Source organism: Chiroxiphia lanceolata, chromosome 7 (assembly GCF_009829145.1).
Source record: "Chiroxiphia lanceolata isolate bChiLan1 chromosome 7, bChiLan1.pri, whole genome shotgun sequence".
Classification (NCBI taxonomy): Eukaryota; Metazoa; Chordata; class Aves; order Passeriformes; family Pipridae; genus Chiroxiphia; species Chiroxiphia lanceolata.
This window is the reverse complement of record NC_045643.1, coordinates 30530439-30549176: the sequence shown is the minus strand read 5'-3', so window position 1 is coordinate 30549176 and position 18738 is coordinate 30530439. Positions and strand designations below refer to the sequence as shown.

General features: G+C 41.4%; 2 protein-coding genes across 5 annotated transcripts; one reads left to right on the top strand and one right to left on the bottom strand.

The window, feature by feature from the left end:
• Positions 1-1661: 1661 nt before the first annotated feature.
• Positions 1662-14819, bottom strand: C7H2orf76 (chromosome 7 C2orf76 homolog). 4 transcript variants are annotated; one of them, XM_032694041.1, is made up of 7 exons: positions 14703-14819; positions 14283-14427; positions 12926-13078; positions 11172-11222; positions 7779-7816; positions 7567-7648; positions 1662-4594 (listed from the first exon to the last, which is right to left on the bottom strand). In XM_032694041.1, exons 3-7 carry the CDS (start codon positions 13056-13058, stop codon positions 4518-4520), a joined length of 381 nt encoding a protein of 126 aa, XP_032549932.1. In that variant the 5' UTR covers positions 13059-13078; positions 14283-14427; positions 14703-14819; the 3' UTR covers positions 1662-4517. The 4 variants fall into 4 exon arrangements, with proteins under 4 accessions (XP_032549932.1, XP_032549931.1, XP_032549933.1 ...); XM_032694040.1 differs by having other exon boundaries at positions 14283-14447; positions 14703-14768; XM_032694042.1 differs by lacking the exon at positions 14703-14819 and adding an exon at positions 14521-14639.
• Positions 14820-14955: 136 nt separating this feature from the next.
• Positions 14956-18017, top strand: DBI (diazepam binding inhibitor, acyl-CoA binding protein). The gene is made up of 4 exons (XM_032694044.1): positions 14956-15038; positions 15128-15245; positions 16923-16985; positions 17718-18017. Exons 1-4 carry the CDS (start codon positions 15030-15032, stop codon positions 17789-17791), a joined length of 264 nt encoding a protein of 87 aa, XP_032549935.1. The 5' UTR covers positions 14956-15029; the 3' UTR covers positions 17792-18017.
• The last annotated feature ends 721 nt before the right edge of the window (positions 18018-18738 follow it).

Here is an 18738-nt window from a genome sequence, read left to right as displayed (position 1 = left end):
CACTTTTCATAAACATGACACACTTCTTGGCTTGCAGAGGTTCTGGAGAAGGAAAGAACAGGCTGTGCTGACATCTGGTGGCTTTCTCTGCAGGCAAAGACAGATCATGGCAATGGGTCTTGGCTTTTCACTGCCCTTTTTTTTTGTTTGCATTCCTGATGTAACTTCTTCGTTTCCTTTCAGGACACAAACCATTGTGATAAAAACATTTTTGTTTCCACTGACCAGTGGGGCAGTGCTGTCCTATGCAATTCCTTCTGCAAAAGCAAGAAAGGATCCTTTGTTGTTCACTAACAGCGACAGTGTAGAAAAACTCTCCTCCTCATTTCAAAGCATATTTCTTCATGAATAAATTTTTAAAAATGTACATTCACTGGCATGGGAAATGCTGCTATTGCATGTCAGACGAGGTGCAAACCCAACCATTAAAGCACTGCAAATCAGCAGAGGTGGCAGCAAGAAGCAAAGGGAAGTGGTTGGGGAAACACGCAAAGGTGTGTCTGTTTCTGTAACTCAATAGGAAACAGAGAGTAGAGAAAAGTCAATAAAATGAAAAGTAGCAAAGTTGCCTACTGGGCATGTTACAGGACTCATTAATCATTTGCAAATCTGTGCCAAATAGTACTATGAGAAGGGAGTCATGGAAAGAAGATCAGGTGCCAACCAGGAGACTGGGCTCAGTACAAACAGTTCAATAAGCAAAAGTGTGCACTTGCCTTAGGCATTTGTAATGCCTCCAGCTGTCTGCTGTGCTCTGAAGCCAAAATCCCATCAGTCATAGGAGACCAAGAATGAGTACTACGTGTTCTGGTTTTTCCTCCTTGATCTCTGGACACTCAGGATTTCTCTGGCTATTATCTTCCAAGGACAGGACCCACAGATGTCTCATCGTGGCTGTAATAACTCTTGAACTGTTACTTTCAAGCTCATTTTTAAATAAAGGTCTGTCAGGGGATGTGTTGAATACTCCCAGGGAGAAGCCACCACAACTTACAACATACCTCTGGCTCACCTTTAAGACAGAATGTTTGCATCAGATAAAGCAGTTCCCCAACTGTAACTGCGGTTGCACGTCAGATCTTTGAAGGCTCCTTTAAGCCATTGGTAACTGTCAACATTTAACTCAGCTGTCCACTTCAGCAGTTTTCTTAACTGTTGCTTCTTCAAGAGGCAACATAATTACCTCTGGACAGAAAAGGAGACAACACTGTTGGATGCAGAAAGTATAATGTGACAAAGCCAGAAAAAAACCAATGCCTGTTCCAGCAGTTCATGAGTTTGATTCCAAAAATTATTAAAAAGCACCATTTTTATACCTTTAGTGCTACAAAAAGCAGCATTACTTCAGTATCTCTGCACCAAGGGTGTTGCACAATTCACATTTTGTATGTTTATTCAGTTACACCTTTATGTCTTCCTCTTGCTTTCCTAACTTGCTCTCTTTAGCAGCTATTCTTTCACACCTCTTAACCAAAACTCCAGTCCCTCTGAAGTGATTTTTTTCTCCAAGCAACAACCAAGTCCCACACTACACCCTGGAGTTTTAGTTTAGCTTCCTTTCCTTGCTACAGTGCTATAACCCAGGAGAAATTTTATCTTATTTCAGCATCCTCTCTGGATATTGTTCTTTTTGGTTGGTTGGTTGGGGTTTTTTTTTAGAAAAAAAAAAAAAAAGAAAAAAAGGGTGAAAGGCTCCAAGGACATCACACTGAAAGATGAATCCTTATTAACTCCACAATGTCTAAGAACACTAGCAAAGCTGTATGACTTACCCCACTACAGCTTTGATTAAAAGCAACTGTAAACCAATGCAGTTCATGACCTCTGCCAGGATAAAAAACCACGGCACCAACTCTGATTTCCTTCAACAGAAAGAGGATTTCACAACCATGTGGGCAAAGACATCCCAGTCTTTACTAATTTATTAGGCAGTGTTCAGTTTTCATTTAGTACTCAACAATCCTGGAATGAAATCTACTTTGACACAAGGCTATACCATATCCCACCAACAAATGTTAGAACAGCATATATCTTGACATGTTCTCAGTTATTATCTGTGGTTTTGTGGGGTTTACTTGAAAGGAGCATTAAAAAGGTCCAATTAAAAAAAAAAAAAAAAACAAACCACAACAACACAGTAGAAAAACACCTCAGGAAGAAACCAGTTTACATGTATGGCCATTGAGAGCTTTACAAAAGGCTCTACTGTGCTGCTGGAGAAAGGAGCCAATGAAGTGCCATTGCCAGAGCAAACTGAGCTCACAAAGCAGTAGTTTACTCTTCCCTTGGAAAGAGAAGCTAATCTGGAGTGCCAGGCACATCATTCTTGAATATTTGCATTAGAACATTTACAGTTTTTCTCACTGATGCTGTAGAATCCCTCTTCCACTGTGCAGCACTCAAAGTGGCACTGAAAGTTTGGAACTGTACAAGCCCAGAAAGAACAGTTGTTAAAATGTGGTGACTCTTTCAAACACAAATGCCTTAAAAAAAAAGGATCACAAAACCAATCCAAATCTGTCTGAAAGGGCTGGAGATCAAATTCAAATCCCGAGAACAGGGGGGAAAGAATGGCAGTGTTTGCTCAGTCTGAAAGCAGTTTGAAAGCCCGAGTGTGCTGACTGACACCATCTAGATGCCTTGGCAGGCCAGTCTGAGACATTGATCCCTCCAGTACACCATCTATCCTTACAAAGTTACCTTCATTACTGTAAATTCGGCTGAACAAAGCTGGAGTGCAATGCATTACCTTAAACTGCCTGAGAAGATAAGTACAAATCTGTATTAGCCAGATAAATCTGCAAACACAACAGACTGTGTAAGAAGGTAGATGAGACATGAGCACATATTTGGAGAGCAGGTACCAGCAACAGAGAGGCTGGCTGGACAGAAAGAGGAGGCAAGAGGTAAGTTCTCATAAATTCATCAGGGCATGCATAACAGCGTCTAAATCCCAAAAGAATACAGGTGACTTCAGTGACACAAGACTCCTCCTTACAAGACAAAGGTACACTCACCCTTTTAATCACAGTTGAAAAAGTGTTAGAGTACTCTCAGAAGAGAATAAAACTCTGAAGCAAAGCTGTTGATGAGTAACACCAGCTACAGAAACAGTCTTAAACCAGAGAGTTGTCAGGAAGGATGAAGAAAACAAGGCGGGAACAATACGTGGAGGGTTCTTTGGTCCTGCATCTAAATTAAAGGGAAATTTTTTTTAGATACTTTGGAAATCACACATCTCCTTTCAGTATCACGTCAATTAAAAAAAAAAATAATCAAAGCTCCAGGAAACAATAAGCTTACTTCTCCAGAAAGTCTCTTATGGAAATGGTATCATCAGGTCTCACTCAAAGCTGAGGGTACATGGGTAGCGTACAGCAACTGCATGTGAGGTCTCATTTGATTTAGCAGAGCCTGTGCCCAAAAAACCTGCTAAGGCAGAGAGCCAGCATCATTCCTATTTCACTGAAGAGAGGCTCAAAGGCACAATGTCCCATCTTGATACCCCCTAGAAAGCATTTCATAAGAGGTATCTATCTAAAGGTACTTTCTTGAATGCATGACTATTTTCTATTATTCTTTATTTGGTTCCTGTAGTAGAAAAGACTGGAATTACCAAGAACAAACACATAGCAACAGAGTATTTGGCTCATGGAAAGCAGAAAGCAATCAATTCCAGTCTTGAAGACACGTGGCTCACAGACTGGGCCTCTCCTCACAAAAATGCAATGATTCAGGTTTTAAGAATAAAACTGAAACCATGAGCTTTCATTCCATTTGGAAAAATGCCCAATTCCTACTTAGGCACACTGACGTTCTGGCAGACCTGGAGTTGCTACCTCTGCATGAAGGTGTCTCCACGAATTAAAGCTAGAAACAGGCTAGCTGGTCCTGAACACAAAAGCCTCCCGACAGTCATCTGTCCCTTTCAGCATGCTAAAGAGGGCTGGAAGAGAGGATAATGGAAAGCATTCACCAGCGAAAAGCATGAAACACTTGCCAGTCTGCACCACTTAAACAAAAGAGAGCAAACATAAAATGAGAGAAGTAAAGCTACGACTTTAGCAACAGTGACAATCTCTTCTCAAGCTCTTTAAAATACCTAATAATTTGGTCATAAAACTTTTCATTTAACTGAAGGAGGTTTTGCTTCATTTTCATTAGAAGTTAGTACTGTGATGGGATCTTACTGTGCATTGTATAATCTCCATATGCAGCTGCTCTCTGCTGTAGGATCACACCAAGAACGTGTGTCACAGGTCAGAGATGGCACTGCCTGAAGCATAAGAGGCAAGCAAAGGAAAGAGAGAAGTGAGAAAGAAAAAAGTCATTTATGTCCCCCAGTTTTCCTTCTCTCAGTCGAGGCATATTGACAGAAATTAATTTCTATTGTAAGGGAATTGCACTGCTTGCAAAGCAATCCTCTAGGATTTATTGATCTTTAAGAAAAATCTCATTAAGCAGAATAAGGGAAATTTACAACAGGTATGGGAAAACAAAACAATCTCTTGGGATCTTCACCAGGCTGAAACAGGATTAGCTCTGTAGTTCCTGTAATCTTCCCCACAGAAGAATGCTAATTCCGTCTCATTTGCTGGAACGAATAAAAAATTAAATATTTAGCACACCGGTAAATGAACCACCCAACAGCCAGCTATTGAGAATCTTAGAAGACAATTATAACTCTCCACACACTTTTCCTTCTCATATTTTTGCAAAAAAGACTCCAGTATTAAAGATGTCAGGTAACCTTGTTAAAAAATACCCCAAACAAACAAAACCACTAAGAACATGAATATATAGAAGTAAATATGTACACAAGACCCCTCAAGATTTGTTTAACAGTCTTCAGAATTGTTTGTATAACCATCCAGCAAATTAAGTCATTGCATTTCTAACACCTTCAAACGGTAGGAAAATAATGAAGCATGATATACTCCTTTTTTTGTGCATTTTTCTGTTAGGAAAGGGGAAAAGAAACTTTTTTTCCCATTAAATTAGCCTGTAGGTATAATAATTTAATACTTAGAGGATCAGTAGAATATTTTACAGATCACTTTACATTCTCCCTCATGACCCATCAAAATATGTGTCTGAAGAAGTTAATTTTTTGCCCTGCTGATGATTAATTCATGAGGCTTCAACAATATGCAAAGTGAAAGACACAAATTGGCTTCTCCAGCAATACCTTCAAATACCTCTAATTATTCACAGGGGATATAGCAGAGCTAAAGGACCCACAAAGGTTCAGAGCAGTCACAATTCTTTCAACCCAGTAGGTCAAGGACTTCCTCTTTTAAAACAATAAGTCAGCAACATTACTAATTCAGAACAGAGACAAATCTGATGGAAAGCCTTCGCAATTATTAAACATGGAATTCTTAAGGTGCTGAGCCAATAAGTTCCACATTCTTTTTTTAAATTAAACCTTAAGTTAATGAAGTCTGCCTTTATTTTAAAAAAAAAAAAAAAAAAAAGAGCAGAAGGGATTTTAGAATCTCAACTAGAAAACAGACAAGAGTGTTTGCAATGAATACTGAACACTTTATTAACATACATCCTGCTTTAAAAAAAAAAAGCAAGCACGAACTTTGCTGACTAGATAATAACTGTAATAATAATCACTACCACAGAGGCTTTCCTGAGGATACTTATCTAATGTCCTCATAATTTATAACTCTCTAGCCCAACCCTGTATAGTGCCAAGGGCAATGAACTGCAGCTTCGAAAAAATGTTCTGCATGTCTCAGAATTTCAGGTTTTCTAATGGCCATTCTCTGTTTTATTCTGGTAAATCTTGTCCAGACTAGATGTTGGAAAACTGTAATATCTCAATAGGAGATTTCAAATATCCTTACTGATTTAAAGAAACTGTACAAAATGAGGATCGTTGGTGTATGCTATCATACACTTTCTTGGTTTACTCTTTTCCACTTCTAGTTGAAGAGGAAAAGTAAAATCTTCAAAATTTTACTGCAAAGACCTCACTCATTCCTAACTTAGCTAATTTTCACATCAAGATATGCTGGAACATATAAAAATTCAAAAAGGCATAATGGCACATGGCATTTTCCAAAGAAAGGGTTTTCCTCTTCTATCACTAATATCCTCTATACACTAATGACTAACTGCTGTTAGTTACTCAGAAAAGAAAAAAATTAAAAGCAGCTTTAAATCATTTTCTGCCCTGAATAAACCACCTCTCCCTTTGCACAGAGATACAGAACAGGCTGGTCTATTCCTATTTCCTTTCTCTATAACAGTTATTCTGATGTTTGGACACCTCTTTTGAGACAGCATCCGACTGTTTCACTGCTGTAGCTACAAATCTAGTTTCAAAGAGGGATAATATATACAAATATTTATCAATACCTTTCTGAAAGAAGCCAGCTCTGACAGTGTTGTTTCTAATTCAACATTTGGCACTGTCATCAGTCCCTCTCCTGAACTGTATTGCCTCTTAGGTAGATAAAAATCATGCTTAAATGACTCTTCTGCTAACTAAATTACAAATCTATAAGGCTTAAGTGCCAGTAATCCTCCTTTCTTTTTTTTTTTTTCCTCCAGATAAAAATACCTGGTTCAGTAAAAACAAGCAGATAATAACTATGATTCATATTATAAAAACACCCAAAGACCTTTAGGAAAAGTGCACTGAGACTAGCTGCAGTTCACCCCAGAGAAAAACATTGAAGAGACATCCCAAGTCATATAAAATCAGAAAGTAAATGGCAGGAAACGAAAGAGCCAAGAAACCTATGAGAAAGAAATCATTCAGTAGCTGGGGAGTGGGCATCAGGAACACGAAGGGGCTTCCCCTGTGAAGCCCCTGCACTTAGGGCACAGGCAGTTAATGTGTTCTAGCCAGGCAAATCAGATTCAAATGAGAAAACGTCCATATCAAGGTGGAATGCAACTACCTCCCTTAAGTACCCTGCTGCCACAAAGTCATTCAGCCACGTTCATGAGAAGCCCAAAGGACATCCAGGGACTATCAATTTTATCATGACAGACATTTCTTTACATTATTACCAAAAGACATGCCCTATATGTAGTCTCCTGTCAAAATGTGAGAAATCAGGTCAAGTTTCAATTCTTTGCCATGTTCAGCACATTCTCTAAATGATACTGCTCAAGCTTTCCTGAGTAATGTGACTATCAGGCACTGTATGCAGCACATTAAACAAATCTAATCTTATTTCATTATTCCATCCTGGTTCCACTACTTACATTTCTAACCAAAACATCAGTTTAAATGTTACTGATAAGACTAAGCAGACATGATACTAATAACGTATCTGTCAATCATTTAAAATTACTCTCAGCAGAATTATAAGCATAGCCTCCAAAAATCACAATTTGCATTCTGAACATTTGGAGTGCAGATACCTGCTGCCCTCAGACCAATGATTTGAATAATTCTTCCCTGAATAATTATGAAGTTGTATAAAGAGCATCAGGAATAGCATTTACTTTTCAGCAGCCTATCCAAACATAATCAGCCAGTTATCAGTTTAATGCAACTACAATGAACAGCATCTCCAGTCAATACAAATGTACTCCTACCTACTCCAGCTGCTTTCAGTGTACTGTCTTCTTTCAGAATCAGTTTGTCATCATCTTCCAAACTCACTACAAGTTCACCAGTCTACAAATCAGAGAACCAGAATACAAAATAAGAATTTACTGATTTTCTCTGCCCAAGTCTTGTTTGACAATGCAGAGATCTCCCTGCATCAAAACACATAAAAGGGGAAGAACACAACTAATAATCTTACCTTAGATTTGTGTGCTTGGTGAATAATCTTCATTGTATCTGAAAGAAAATACAATGTTTTCCTAAAATAAGGCTTAATAAGCAGATAAGACAAAGTTGTACTTGGGGGGAAAAAAACAAAGGCAGAACCTTCAAAATCTTTTGTTACTAACAATTTTGCTTATTCAATCTTAATCTCCCAGTCCTGCAGCCACAGCCTTAAACCAGTCAATGCAACATTAAGGTACCACATTCTAATGGGCTTCTGTCAGCTGTCTGAATTACAATAACTAATAACCATCCCAATGGCCAGTCAAAAGACATCAATTTAAATGCCACTTAGGGTGTTTTAACAGGTTTTACACATGCAATTGGGGCGGGTCCAACAGCATTTCTGCACTGTCAACTATTAAAGCTATGCTGATAGGCAACAAGTGATTAAGACAGTAACCTGACCACTTCAGATCATCCTTGAAATTTTCCTTCTCGTGAATGAAGTACCCACGGTAGAAATTTTGTTAAGCAAGTTCATCTTCCATTAATAGGTACAGGCTCTTCTCTTTTTATTGCTATATCCTCTTCAGTAATTTTTATCTCTGATATGTTTGTGCAATGTAGTACTTTTAGAAATTATGCTATTAAAAAAAAAGAAAAAAAACCAAAGAAAGTGCCACTTTCTTCTGGCAATGTGGGCAGGGCTTTTACAGAAGGGAAAAACAGGGGAAATAATGCGGTCACTGAAGCAACTGGATGAGTGCAAGGATCCAGAGGGAATGGAAGTTAGCACTTAAAGCCATGCAGCATTTAAAAAAAAATAATAAACTCCAAAGCTGCTGTGTTAGAACAAATTCAGAGTAATACATCAATCCTTTCCCAGCAAAGAAGAAAAACCAGTTCTGCTTGCCAGCTCATTTTCTCTTCTAGTTTGGGTTTGTGTACTGAGTGAACACTATTGTGTTGAAATAGTCTGGTAAGAGAAGGATGCAACAAAGTTAAATATAGTATAAACCAACTCACAAACTACCAAGAGTAAGTATTCAGACGTTCAGAATAACAGAAATCACACTCCCACTCAGAAGTTTGCTTCCATACGCCTCTGGCCCATTTTGGACACTATTTAAAACACTACATAAGGTAGAAACTACTCTATTCCCACCACACAGGTCACTGAGAAGGCAGCCTTGGTATGTTGTAATAACTGTGGCATAAGAAGCAAGACAGACATTAAATTGCAATTACCAGGATCCATCTTGCATAGAAGCATTGCAAAAAGACCAAGCAACCACAGAAAAAAATATACTGCAATCAAGAAACCTTTCTACCACAGCAAATAAAACACAGCCTCTGCCTGTCAGTTTTAAGCTTCTCTGCCTACTTTGCCACATTCTCTTTTCTCTAGTCTTAGCCCAGTCATTCCCTGAACCACTGTCTCAATTTCACTTGTTCACAACTCCACCACTGGCACTCAGTAGTTTTCCTTGTCTTCATCTGAGCTATTAAATGGTTTCTCTAACTCTGTTACAGAGATAAAACTACAGTCTCTTCTCATCCTAGCTAAAGCCTTATGTCCTCCCACTAGTCTTTGCTATTTCATCCCCATTTAGTTCCACTCCATCATATTGACAATTTTTTATCTTGTCTTTTCTGTTAATAGGTCTTTCATGGCAGTAGATGAGAAATCACTTTCTGAAGTCTGATTCTGTGAAACATCTACGATATTGCTCCACATTCATGGAGAAAAGAAATAAAACTAAGAAGCAGTTTATGAGACAAAATGGCACTATCTTCACTGCCCTCACCAGTGGAAAGAAGGCAATGATGGGGTAGGAAGATAAGATTGACTGAGAAGAGCTCTAGACCAGGGACAAGAATTATGTGTTTAAAGAAAAAAAGAGAAAACGAAAGTCATAATCTTTGAGATGTGAGTTAGAGCACCAATCCATGAGGAAAAATGAGATGGCATTATATATGATATTGAGAGAACAAAGCAGTGCTGAATTCTGGAGAGAAGGAAGCTGAAACAGGCAAGGTGAGAGACAGCCAATCCAACTGAGATTTCTGGCACTGCCAAACAAAGCAGAAGGAAAAATCTGACTCTTACGAGCACTATTCATGCAAAAGTCTCACTGTCCTTTTCTGACAAAAATCCAAGAGAGACAGTGGAGCAGTGTAGAGACAGCAGAGATGGCAAAAACATGAACCTGGATGATTCACAGCCTGAGGGGAAGGTGAGGAACTTGGCTTTGATTTTCCTGTGTGAAAATTTTCATGCAGCTAGCACCATCCCAGTAAAAGCAGGCCCCCACTAACTGGTGTAGCAGGTTTTAAAGTTATGCTCAGTCCTACACAGCACAGTCAGGTGCTCGGCCACAACTTACGCCTTGGGAAAAACTAAATTGATCTCCAAGAGAAGAGATGAAAGAACTAGCAGCAGGGATAGGCAACACCAGGAATACAACCTGGTATTGTCTAGCAGCAGTTCTAGACAGGACCCCCCCTCATCTGGCCAAAGCCACTGATGGAAAGAAGGGCACCTCCAAATTCAAACTTAGAATTACCTAGATGTTAAGTAACATATTAAAAATAAGAGTAACATTCAAGTTCTTGCCACTGGCATATCATCAATCTTAATCCCTAACACCCTTTTTCTGGTTTCATTTTGCACTATCTCCTTCATCATCAGCAAGAGCACAAAATGAAATTCTTGGCTTTTTTTTTTTTTAATAGGCAAAGAGAGTTTATTACCATTCACATGTACTGAGTAGGTTTCTTATTCAATTACTTGAATCACTGTAGAGGAAGGAGTTTGTCAGCTCCAAGAACATCAGAGGATCACTTGCAGCAAAACTCCAAAGGAACTTTCAGAATTGCCAAGTTTAGGCTATTTCATTCCACCAACTTGTATTTAAGAGCTTTCATATCTTCTTTGAGCAAAGTTCCCCTGCTTCTCTTATATAATGTAAACTATTTAGGCACAAAAATCTTCAGCATTTTATACTTACTGCCTTCAGCTCCCATTTCACCAGCCTTTCTGACTTCACCATTAGTAAATAGATACTGAAGTACATAAGCACATAGAGAACTACAAAGCGTTTTGAGATCACAAGCTGCTCATTAGGGCAAAGAAAAAGTTAAAAGGCACTTATAAAAGCAATAAAAAATTAATACTAAAAACCATCACTACCCAAGAGCAAATAATGCATAACATGCAGCCTAATTCAAAGATTAATATGGATCTTCAAAATAATGGTCAAGTTCTGCAGACATGATCCCAGTGCCATAACCCCAGCTACAAGAGCTGGCACCAGCATGAGTATTCCACAATAATTATCTTTTAAATTGTATAAGCACTGGTATAAAGTGCTTATATATGCATTTTACAGTAACTAAAACAAGAAAAAAACCCCACACCTACCATACTTGTAATTTTTAAAGGGAGGAGGAAGTCCTGTTCTTGAAGACACATCTGTTAAAATAAAAGCACCAAGTTAAAACAAAGTTCTCTCTTTTTTATTTCCAATATTTTATTTTCTATTATTGTGCAGTGTATGCATCCTGGACATCCTGGACATCAAAATAAATCCACAACACGGGAGACTTGGTTGAGCATCCAATACTAAAACACAACCTTTGGCTCAGATTCTATTGTTACCCCACATGTGATTAACTTCACTTGAGCATGAAGCCCCTCTGAACAAAACAACCCATGAGGACAGTGAGTCAGTGCAATTCAGATATGATCACAGGAGTCTGATCCTTCAGAAATCTGCCAGGAGTATCCTTTTAATGGTTTGCACAGCATCTCTCTCTACTTCATACAAACAGCTCACAACTGTCATTCATAACTGAATCATTCAGTAAACACAGCCATGAGAACCAGCTACAAAAAAAAAGAAGCCAAACTGTAGAAAATCAACTCTCCAGCTGTATACAGGACACAGCTCATAAGTAACTGCAAGAACACTGACACTTTCCTGTGTGCCAGTGTTCCCAGTGACACCCAGGGACTTAACCAGGGCCTCAGAAGGCCTGTGGAATGCTTGGCAGCAAAGCAGCTGAAACCATGATTTCATCCACTACTTTTAACAATTTATCTCAAACTTCCCCTTCAAAACAGATCACAGTGAAGCAAGGAACATGACTTTTGGACCAGAAACACTATCCCTCTGTGGAATGAGGTTCCAAAAAGTCTTGTTCAAGGCACTGGCTTTGTCTCAAACAACTGTGAGTTGCAATACTGCACACATCAAAAGCAAGTTTCTCAGCATTGTTTTTTATTTTCTTCTGTACCATATGTTCTTGTACCATATGTTCTTGTAGTTTTCTAAAAGCATCCTGAGATCTTGCCATCCCTATCACTGTCTAGAAGTCACCAAAAGCACAATATAGCCATGAGTCCCAGGGCACTGTCCTAGGAGTTGCTCAAATGTTATCATCTATAACAGTTTGAGACTTGTTCACGATGACTTCATGTGAAAAAAGCAAATGATGTTATTCTGTTCCCTTTGAATGTCTCCATTTAGGTGTGTGGAAATCCACCTGCAACATCAAGGGTAACACCCTAACAGCTGAGTCGATGCGTGGGCTGGTCTGCACTAATTAACTTCTACATTCACTGTCACTTTCAACGAGGCTTCTAAAACAGAGAGCCCACAAAGCCTAAGATGGAGACAGAAACTTGGAAACAAACATGCATAGCAAGACCTCACAGTGTCAAAACCAATTTTTCAAGATTCTCTCTTCTCACAAATAGCAAACAGACTTGCATTCCCACATTCCACATATTGGTGTAGTTCCTTAGGATCAAAGGCTCTCTAAATTCTATTAATTTATTCCTATTAGTTTGTGAATATCTGCCTGGCAGCACCACACAAGGAGCCTGAGGCACTGAGCTAAATGCACCAATGCCCTTGTTCCTTTTGGACTTAACGTGGGGTTTGGGCAGGGGGAGCAGTCTATCCAAATTTATGCATGGCACACTGACCATGGAAGCTCTTATTAACTCCAGACCCTTCATCCAAGGGAGAAAAGCATACAGTGGATGTAAACACAAATCTGGCAACTCTACCAAAACCACAGAATTCCCATTCATTTGCTCCCCTCCACTTTCCTGGGCAGAGACAGCAACACATGGGCCTGAAACGAATGAACAAGACAAGCACCCCCTACCCTTCCTCACGAAAGTCATGAACTCTTTCACTGTCTGATCCAAGGCAACTCCATGGTACACCACAGGTCTGAAATTCCGGTGCTCAAAAGAGCGAACGAGACGAACTGTGACAGTCGAGCTCTCTGATGACATGAGAATTAATTCTGAATCACCTGGAAAACATTAAAGAGAGGAATTATTGCCTTTCCTTTGTGCATGGGCACAGCTGGAAAACAAAGGTGCAGGTTGGGCCTCATGTAAAGATTAAAACATGGCAAGAAGTTCAATAACATTGTGTCTTTCAGAGTTTCACTTCTATTATTCCTACAGAAGCAGTAACCAGGTCTCAAAGCAAACAGGACATTACTGATACTGCACACCACATGATCTGTACCTGTACTGTGTGGTGCCACATCAGACTTCACATGCAAAAATGTTGTGGGTAAATGCAATTATGTTGTTTGGGTTTTAAGTGACTTCACCTGCTGGGTGAGTAACCTCGTGCTCTAGAAGAATGTGCTAATATGAACAAAACCTTTTTAACGTACTTATGTTGCAGAGAGTGTAATACCCTGAAAAATGCCTAAGCTGTCACACAATGCTCATTTTCACCTCCCTAGAGAAAGTGGAAAAACCGCCCCCATATACACATACAAATAATCCTCCTGGTACAGTTCTACATAATTAAGGGATTTCATTTATAATAGTAGGTCTCTAGAATGACTCTACAGGGCTTATATACTTTCAAAGAGAGCAGAACCTACAGCAGAGTGGCTTCATCAATCCAAACCTCTCTTCAAACAAGCCCACATGTTGTTCTGTCGGGTTCTTTCTCTCCACAGGAAAATATAACTGTTTCCTAATTCAACCTGCTTCTCTATTTTTGGTGCTGGGTATCCCTCAGCAACCTTGTTTCCTGGTCACATGGTAAACTGCTGTGGCTACAGCAGCAGGGAGCATAGACCGCAGTGCATGTGCTGTGACATCAGGCAGGGGCACAGCACAACTCCTGCACCTCCCATCCCGGAGCAACCATTTCAGTCACCACCTCCAGTCCTGAGAGGGATTCTCTCATCAGTTCTTTATGCTCTTTTTGTGTGTCTTTTATTTTTTGCGCTTTTTTCTGGGGGTGGTTATTTAAGTGCCCCATCACCATGCAGGCATCCAGGTACATCCCAGCCTTTCCTGTATTTAAAAGTAGCAACATTTTCTTCAAGTATTATCTGCAGAACGAGGGCACAGACCTTCCACAACACAGGGCAACTTGCTTTTACATCCTCTTGGTTAATAATTCCCAGAGCTCCAATTCCATTGCAAATAAGCTGTGACACACAAATAAAACACGCCAAACAAACAAACAAAAAGCACACTTCGCACCTGAAATAACTAGATTTATATTAAACAGCTGCAGACACCCTTCCCCTTAAGGGTGGGTCATCACAAAAGCAAAGGTGGATATTTTCTTGGTGCTATTCCGCATGGGCTGGAGATCTGGAGGGCACAGCATTCAATTCACTTTCTCCTGAGTAGAATGGAAAAACACTGTAAGAGCATAGATTTGGGAGCACAATCAGAAATCGCCGATTTTTACATCTACTACTCAGAACGAACAGACCGATCGTGCGTAGAGCTGGGACCCGGTACTACTCCGGGCCTCCGCAGGGAGAACAGCGCAGGTCAGAGGCGCTGACGGTAGACTCCTGCTGTGGAAAGGACCCTTCCCCGGCCCCGCAGCACCGCCGGAACCCACCCCAGAACAACCCCTCAACCCCCCACTCGCCCGACTGGGCCCATTACCGCTCCCCGCCGGCACTTCCTGGTCCCACCCCTACCCGCCTAACCAATCATGTGCCCTGGGTGACACCCACCGCAGCGCAGGATTGGCTGCGCTGCTCTCCGGTCCCGCCCCCTCCTCTCCCCACTGATGAATGGGCGGGCCCCGCACCGCCTCCGCATTGGCCCTTTGCCCGGCGCGTGCCCGCCACCGGCGGGGGCCCATTGGCCGCGCGCGGGGCTCGGCGCCGCTGATTGGGCGGTGGCGGGTGAGGCGAGGGGAGAGGCGCGCGCGCGGCGGGGGCGGCGCGGCAGAAGCGGCGGTACCGGGAGCGCAGAGGGGCTGCAGCGATGACCGAGGTGGGGGGGGAGGGACACGGGGGGCTGTGGGGATACGGGGGGCAACCGGGCACCTTCCCCTCATCAACCACTGCCGCTTTCTCCCCCAGGCCGCGTTCCAGAAAGCCGCCGAGGAGGTGAAGCAGCTTAAGTCGCAGCCCGCGGACCAGGAGATGCTCGACATCTACAGCCACTACAAACAGGCCACGGTGGGCGACGTGAACACGGGTAGGTGCCGCCCCGAGCGGCGCTGGGGGCAAAGCCTCTTCCCCGCTGTGCTTCACGCAATCCCGCAGCTCGGCTTAAGTGACTCAGAGCCCACTTGGCTCAGATTTACGGCCGGGGCATAGCCCGGCCCGATAAGTGTTTGTGCAATCTCTGGTTTTTAGATTAACCCAGCTGCAGCCGTCCGGATCGTGCAGTGAGGGGCTGGGGATCCTTTGCGTGTTAGCTTAGTGCAAATAGTGGGATTGGGATTTTTACAGAGCTCTGCTGGTTTAATGCAAACACTTCTCGGGTTAAACAGCCTTAAACAGCAAAGCAAGCTATAGAAGTGTAGAACTACAGTACGAGGGTAATGACACACACAGTTTATATAGACTGGACGAGCTGCTAAAAATAGCATTGGAAAGCAAAACCAAAAGAACGGGAGAAAACTCTTACAGGAGCTGCAATTAAATATCATATTTTGGAAAGACTGTGGCAAAAATATGTCTGCAGGTACACTACATAAAATGTCTCCTGCTACTTCTCTTGCTACATTTCTGCCACTGGCAGCTCAGCCCCCGGAATAACATTCAGAGTGAAGCCTGTCTCTATTGACCTTGTGTAACGGCTGGAGTAGCTAGAATTAGAAAGGAGAAAGGTCATTTGTTTAAAGTGCTGGCCTCCTAACCCAGTAGCTGGTGAAGTTTATTGGGTGTCTATTAAATTAAAAGCTGGCCGTGAAGTGTGCATGAAATGGTAAATGCAGTCTCCTTTTCGCAAGGTGGGCAGCGTGGAGGGAGAACAGAACTGACTCTGGGTTAAGATTCTTCGGTGTGGCTGGACCCTTAGCATTTTTAATGCTTGACAAGGGGAAATGGTGTTCTAGAGCTGTGAATATACCACCACTTCTGTAAGTGGTTGCCCTCTTGTGAAGCAGGAGCCAACATGAGCTGGCCAGAAAAGCAGCCTGTGACTGATGGGGTTTGTGTTGGAGAGAAGTGGAGCTGCCAAGTAGCTCTGCAGGTCACTGTGCCATGCGAGCTGCACAAGGGTATTTCTGTGGCTACTGTCCAGTTCCATTTTATACAATTCTTACGAATTGTCTTTAAGGAGACAGAGGGGAAGTAAAATCGCAGAGGGGACTTGACTTGAAGAATAGCCATTTATACATCATTCATTCTCTATAACTCTCTCATTGGCCACATGTAGCTTACAGTGAAGTGAGTTAGAATTCCAAGGTTACATCCCTAGATGACAGAACAAATGCGGAGCTGTAGGTTAGAAACACACCCTTAGCTTGATGATAGTGAGTTCTGAGTTGTATGCTACCAGCTTCTATTCTCATGTCTTTGCATGTAATGGACCTTAGGGTATTTTTGCTTTACTTTAGGGCTGGTGTTCTTTAATTGGATAGCTGTCAGGTTATAACAGGCTCTTCAGAAAGCACCATAAAACCAAATCACACTAGTTGGTGCACTTCTGCTCAAATGCTGCTGTCTCAAGGGAACTTGACAGAATTGTCACCAGCAGTGTTCTAGTGTGTTCCCTTGAGGTGATCTGCTGCCTACAGGTTAGTAAGTAACAGCTGCAAAGATGAACCATTGTATTTTGTCATAGTTAAGAGCTAAATAGCTCTGGGTGTATTACCTACACCCAGATCACACAAACTAATTCTGCTGCTTACATTGTCTCTCTCAGAACGCCCTGGTATGCTGGATTTCAAAGGCAAAGCAAAGTGGGATGCCTGGAGTGCATTGAAAGGTAAGTGTCTTCTTAAAAAACTAATAAAAGCCAGAAAAGCATGTGTAGTTCAGCAAGAAACAGAATAGTGTTGCCTTATAATACAAGAGTTCTAGAAGTTCAGAATGCTATGATAATAAACTTTTGATTACCTCTGCAAGGCGCAAGTAATCATGAAAAATATTGCCTGTGTGAAAGGGAATTAAGATGCAAAATGCCCACCTGGCTCAAGATGTTCAACAAAGGAGAACAGTAACATCAACAGAAACCTAAGTCTGTTTTCCAGGTCCCAGCCTAGTACTCCAGAGACTGAGCTCTCCCCCTAGTTGTTATGCATCTATGCTTTAGAAGAAACAAGGAACCTCTTGGCTCTAAACAAGGAGCCTAACAAGTGGTCTAATCTATGACAATGGGGGGGACGTGTTTTCTGGTGTTTTAAAGAACCAGCACTAACATCTAAATGCAGTCTTAAGTTGACTGAATAGGATTCCTGTAATAATTGGCGATGGCATTAATAGAACTGATACACAGTTTAGTTGCTGTCTGTCCAAAACCAGCTTGGGTTTGAAACACTGTTTTATCATGGCTGATGAACACATTTGTGTAAAACTTTAATAGTGGATTCACAGCCAACTGACCTTCCTGGCTCCTCTGGTGTCTGGTAGCCATTGGCTATACCAAGGAATTGTGACCTGTAAAAGGCATTTTAATCTGCAAAGAGTAGCTGACTGCTTCCTGTGTTCTGTCCTTCAGGAATGTCCAAAGAAGATGCAATGAAAGCTTACATAGCAAAAGTGGAAGAACTAAAGGGCAAATATGGCATCTGAGGACTGGATATAGCAGCCACATGCACGCCTGAAACATGCCTTATTTCTAATACTGTGGAAAACTGGTTTCCAAGAGTAATCTTAAATACCTAGTGTGTTACAGTTGTTTCTCCTCATGCCTGTACTTCAGGAGAAGTTATGTACCTGCCTAATAATGTACTGACACATTATAAATTCCTTCTGGGAACAAAATCTGGAACTCATTAAAATGAATTTGGTACTTAAACAGTTGTGCTGGTCATCCCTTTGTGATTATCCTTTAATTGCTGTGTTGCAGCTGTCAAATCGAACCAATTTCCCCATCGTTGTGCCACTAGAGGGGGTCGGTAGTCTTTGTTCGGGAATGCGGACTTCGGCCAAGCCACTCCTCCGTTGCTTCCCTTCTCATGGAGATGAGTGGCAACCCACTAAAGCTGGAGCACCACTCAGCTCATCGGGAAGAGATCAGCTCTAATGCTGTATATACTAAGAACAAGGTGCTTGATATTTGTTGCCTGGAACTTTCAGAGACCTAGCCAACAACTGCCAAATCATCTTGCATGAAACACTTCTTGGACATGCTCTTTCCCAATAACATTGTGGGGCCATGTGTAGAGAAAAGGCAAATACTCGCAGCTGAACACAAAACCTTCCCTGTAAAAGAAAAGGTTCCACAGGCAGTGGAGTTGATGCCTTCGGTGCTATAAATGCAGAGTACTGGTGTTGCCATGTTTGATTACAAAACACAGTTGTGACTGTTTCTAGTAGGCTTTTAATTGTTTTGGTCTGCCCAGAATGGTCTCTTGGAGCGGCCGACAATGGAAAGGGAGATTTTGCTTTTAAAATGTGACATTGAACTGTTCCAGCATAGAGCATATGAGAATGAAGTCCCAGCATTATACAGGAGCATTCTAATTCCTGCTTTACTGGTTAGCATCTGAACAGCTGAGGACTTGACAGTCCTCAGA

Bases quoted from the DNA above. Each gene is read 5' to 3' on its own strand.
- DBI (XM_032694044.1), top strand. The intron at 15,246-16,922 runs GTAGGTGCCGCC...TGTCTCTCTCAG, and splicing joins GGTGGGCGACGTGAACACGG to AACGCCCTGGTATGCTGGAT. The intron at 16,986-17,717 runs GTAAGTGTCTTC...TCTGTCCTTCAG, and splicing joins TGCCTGGAGTGCATTGAAAG to GAATGTCCAAAGAAGATGCA.
- C7H2orf76 (XM_032694041.1), bottom strand. From the start codon at position 13,058: ATGTCATCAGAGAGCTCGACTGTCACAGTTCGTCTCGTTCGCTCTTTT. The intron at 11,223-12,925 runs GTAGGGGGTGCT...TTATTTTAACAG, and splicing joins CATGACTTTCGTGAGGAAGG to ATGTGTCTTCAAGAACAGGA. The intron at 7,649-7,778 runs GTAAGATTATTA...TCTGATTTGTAG, and splicing joins ACCAAGCACACAAATCTAAG to ACTGGTGAACTTGTAGTGAG.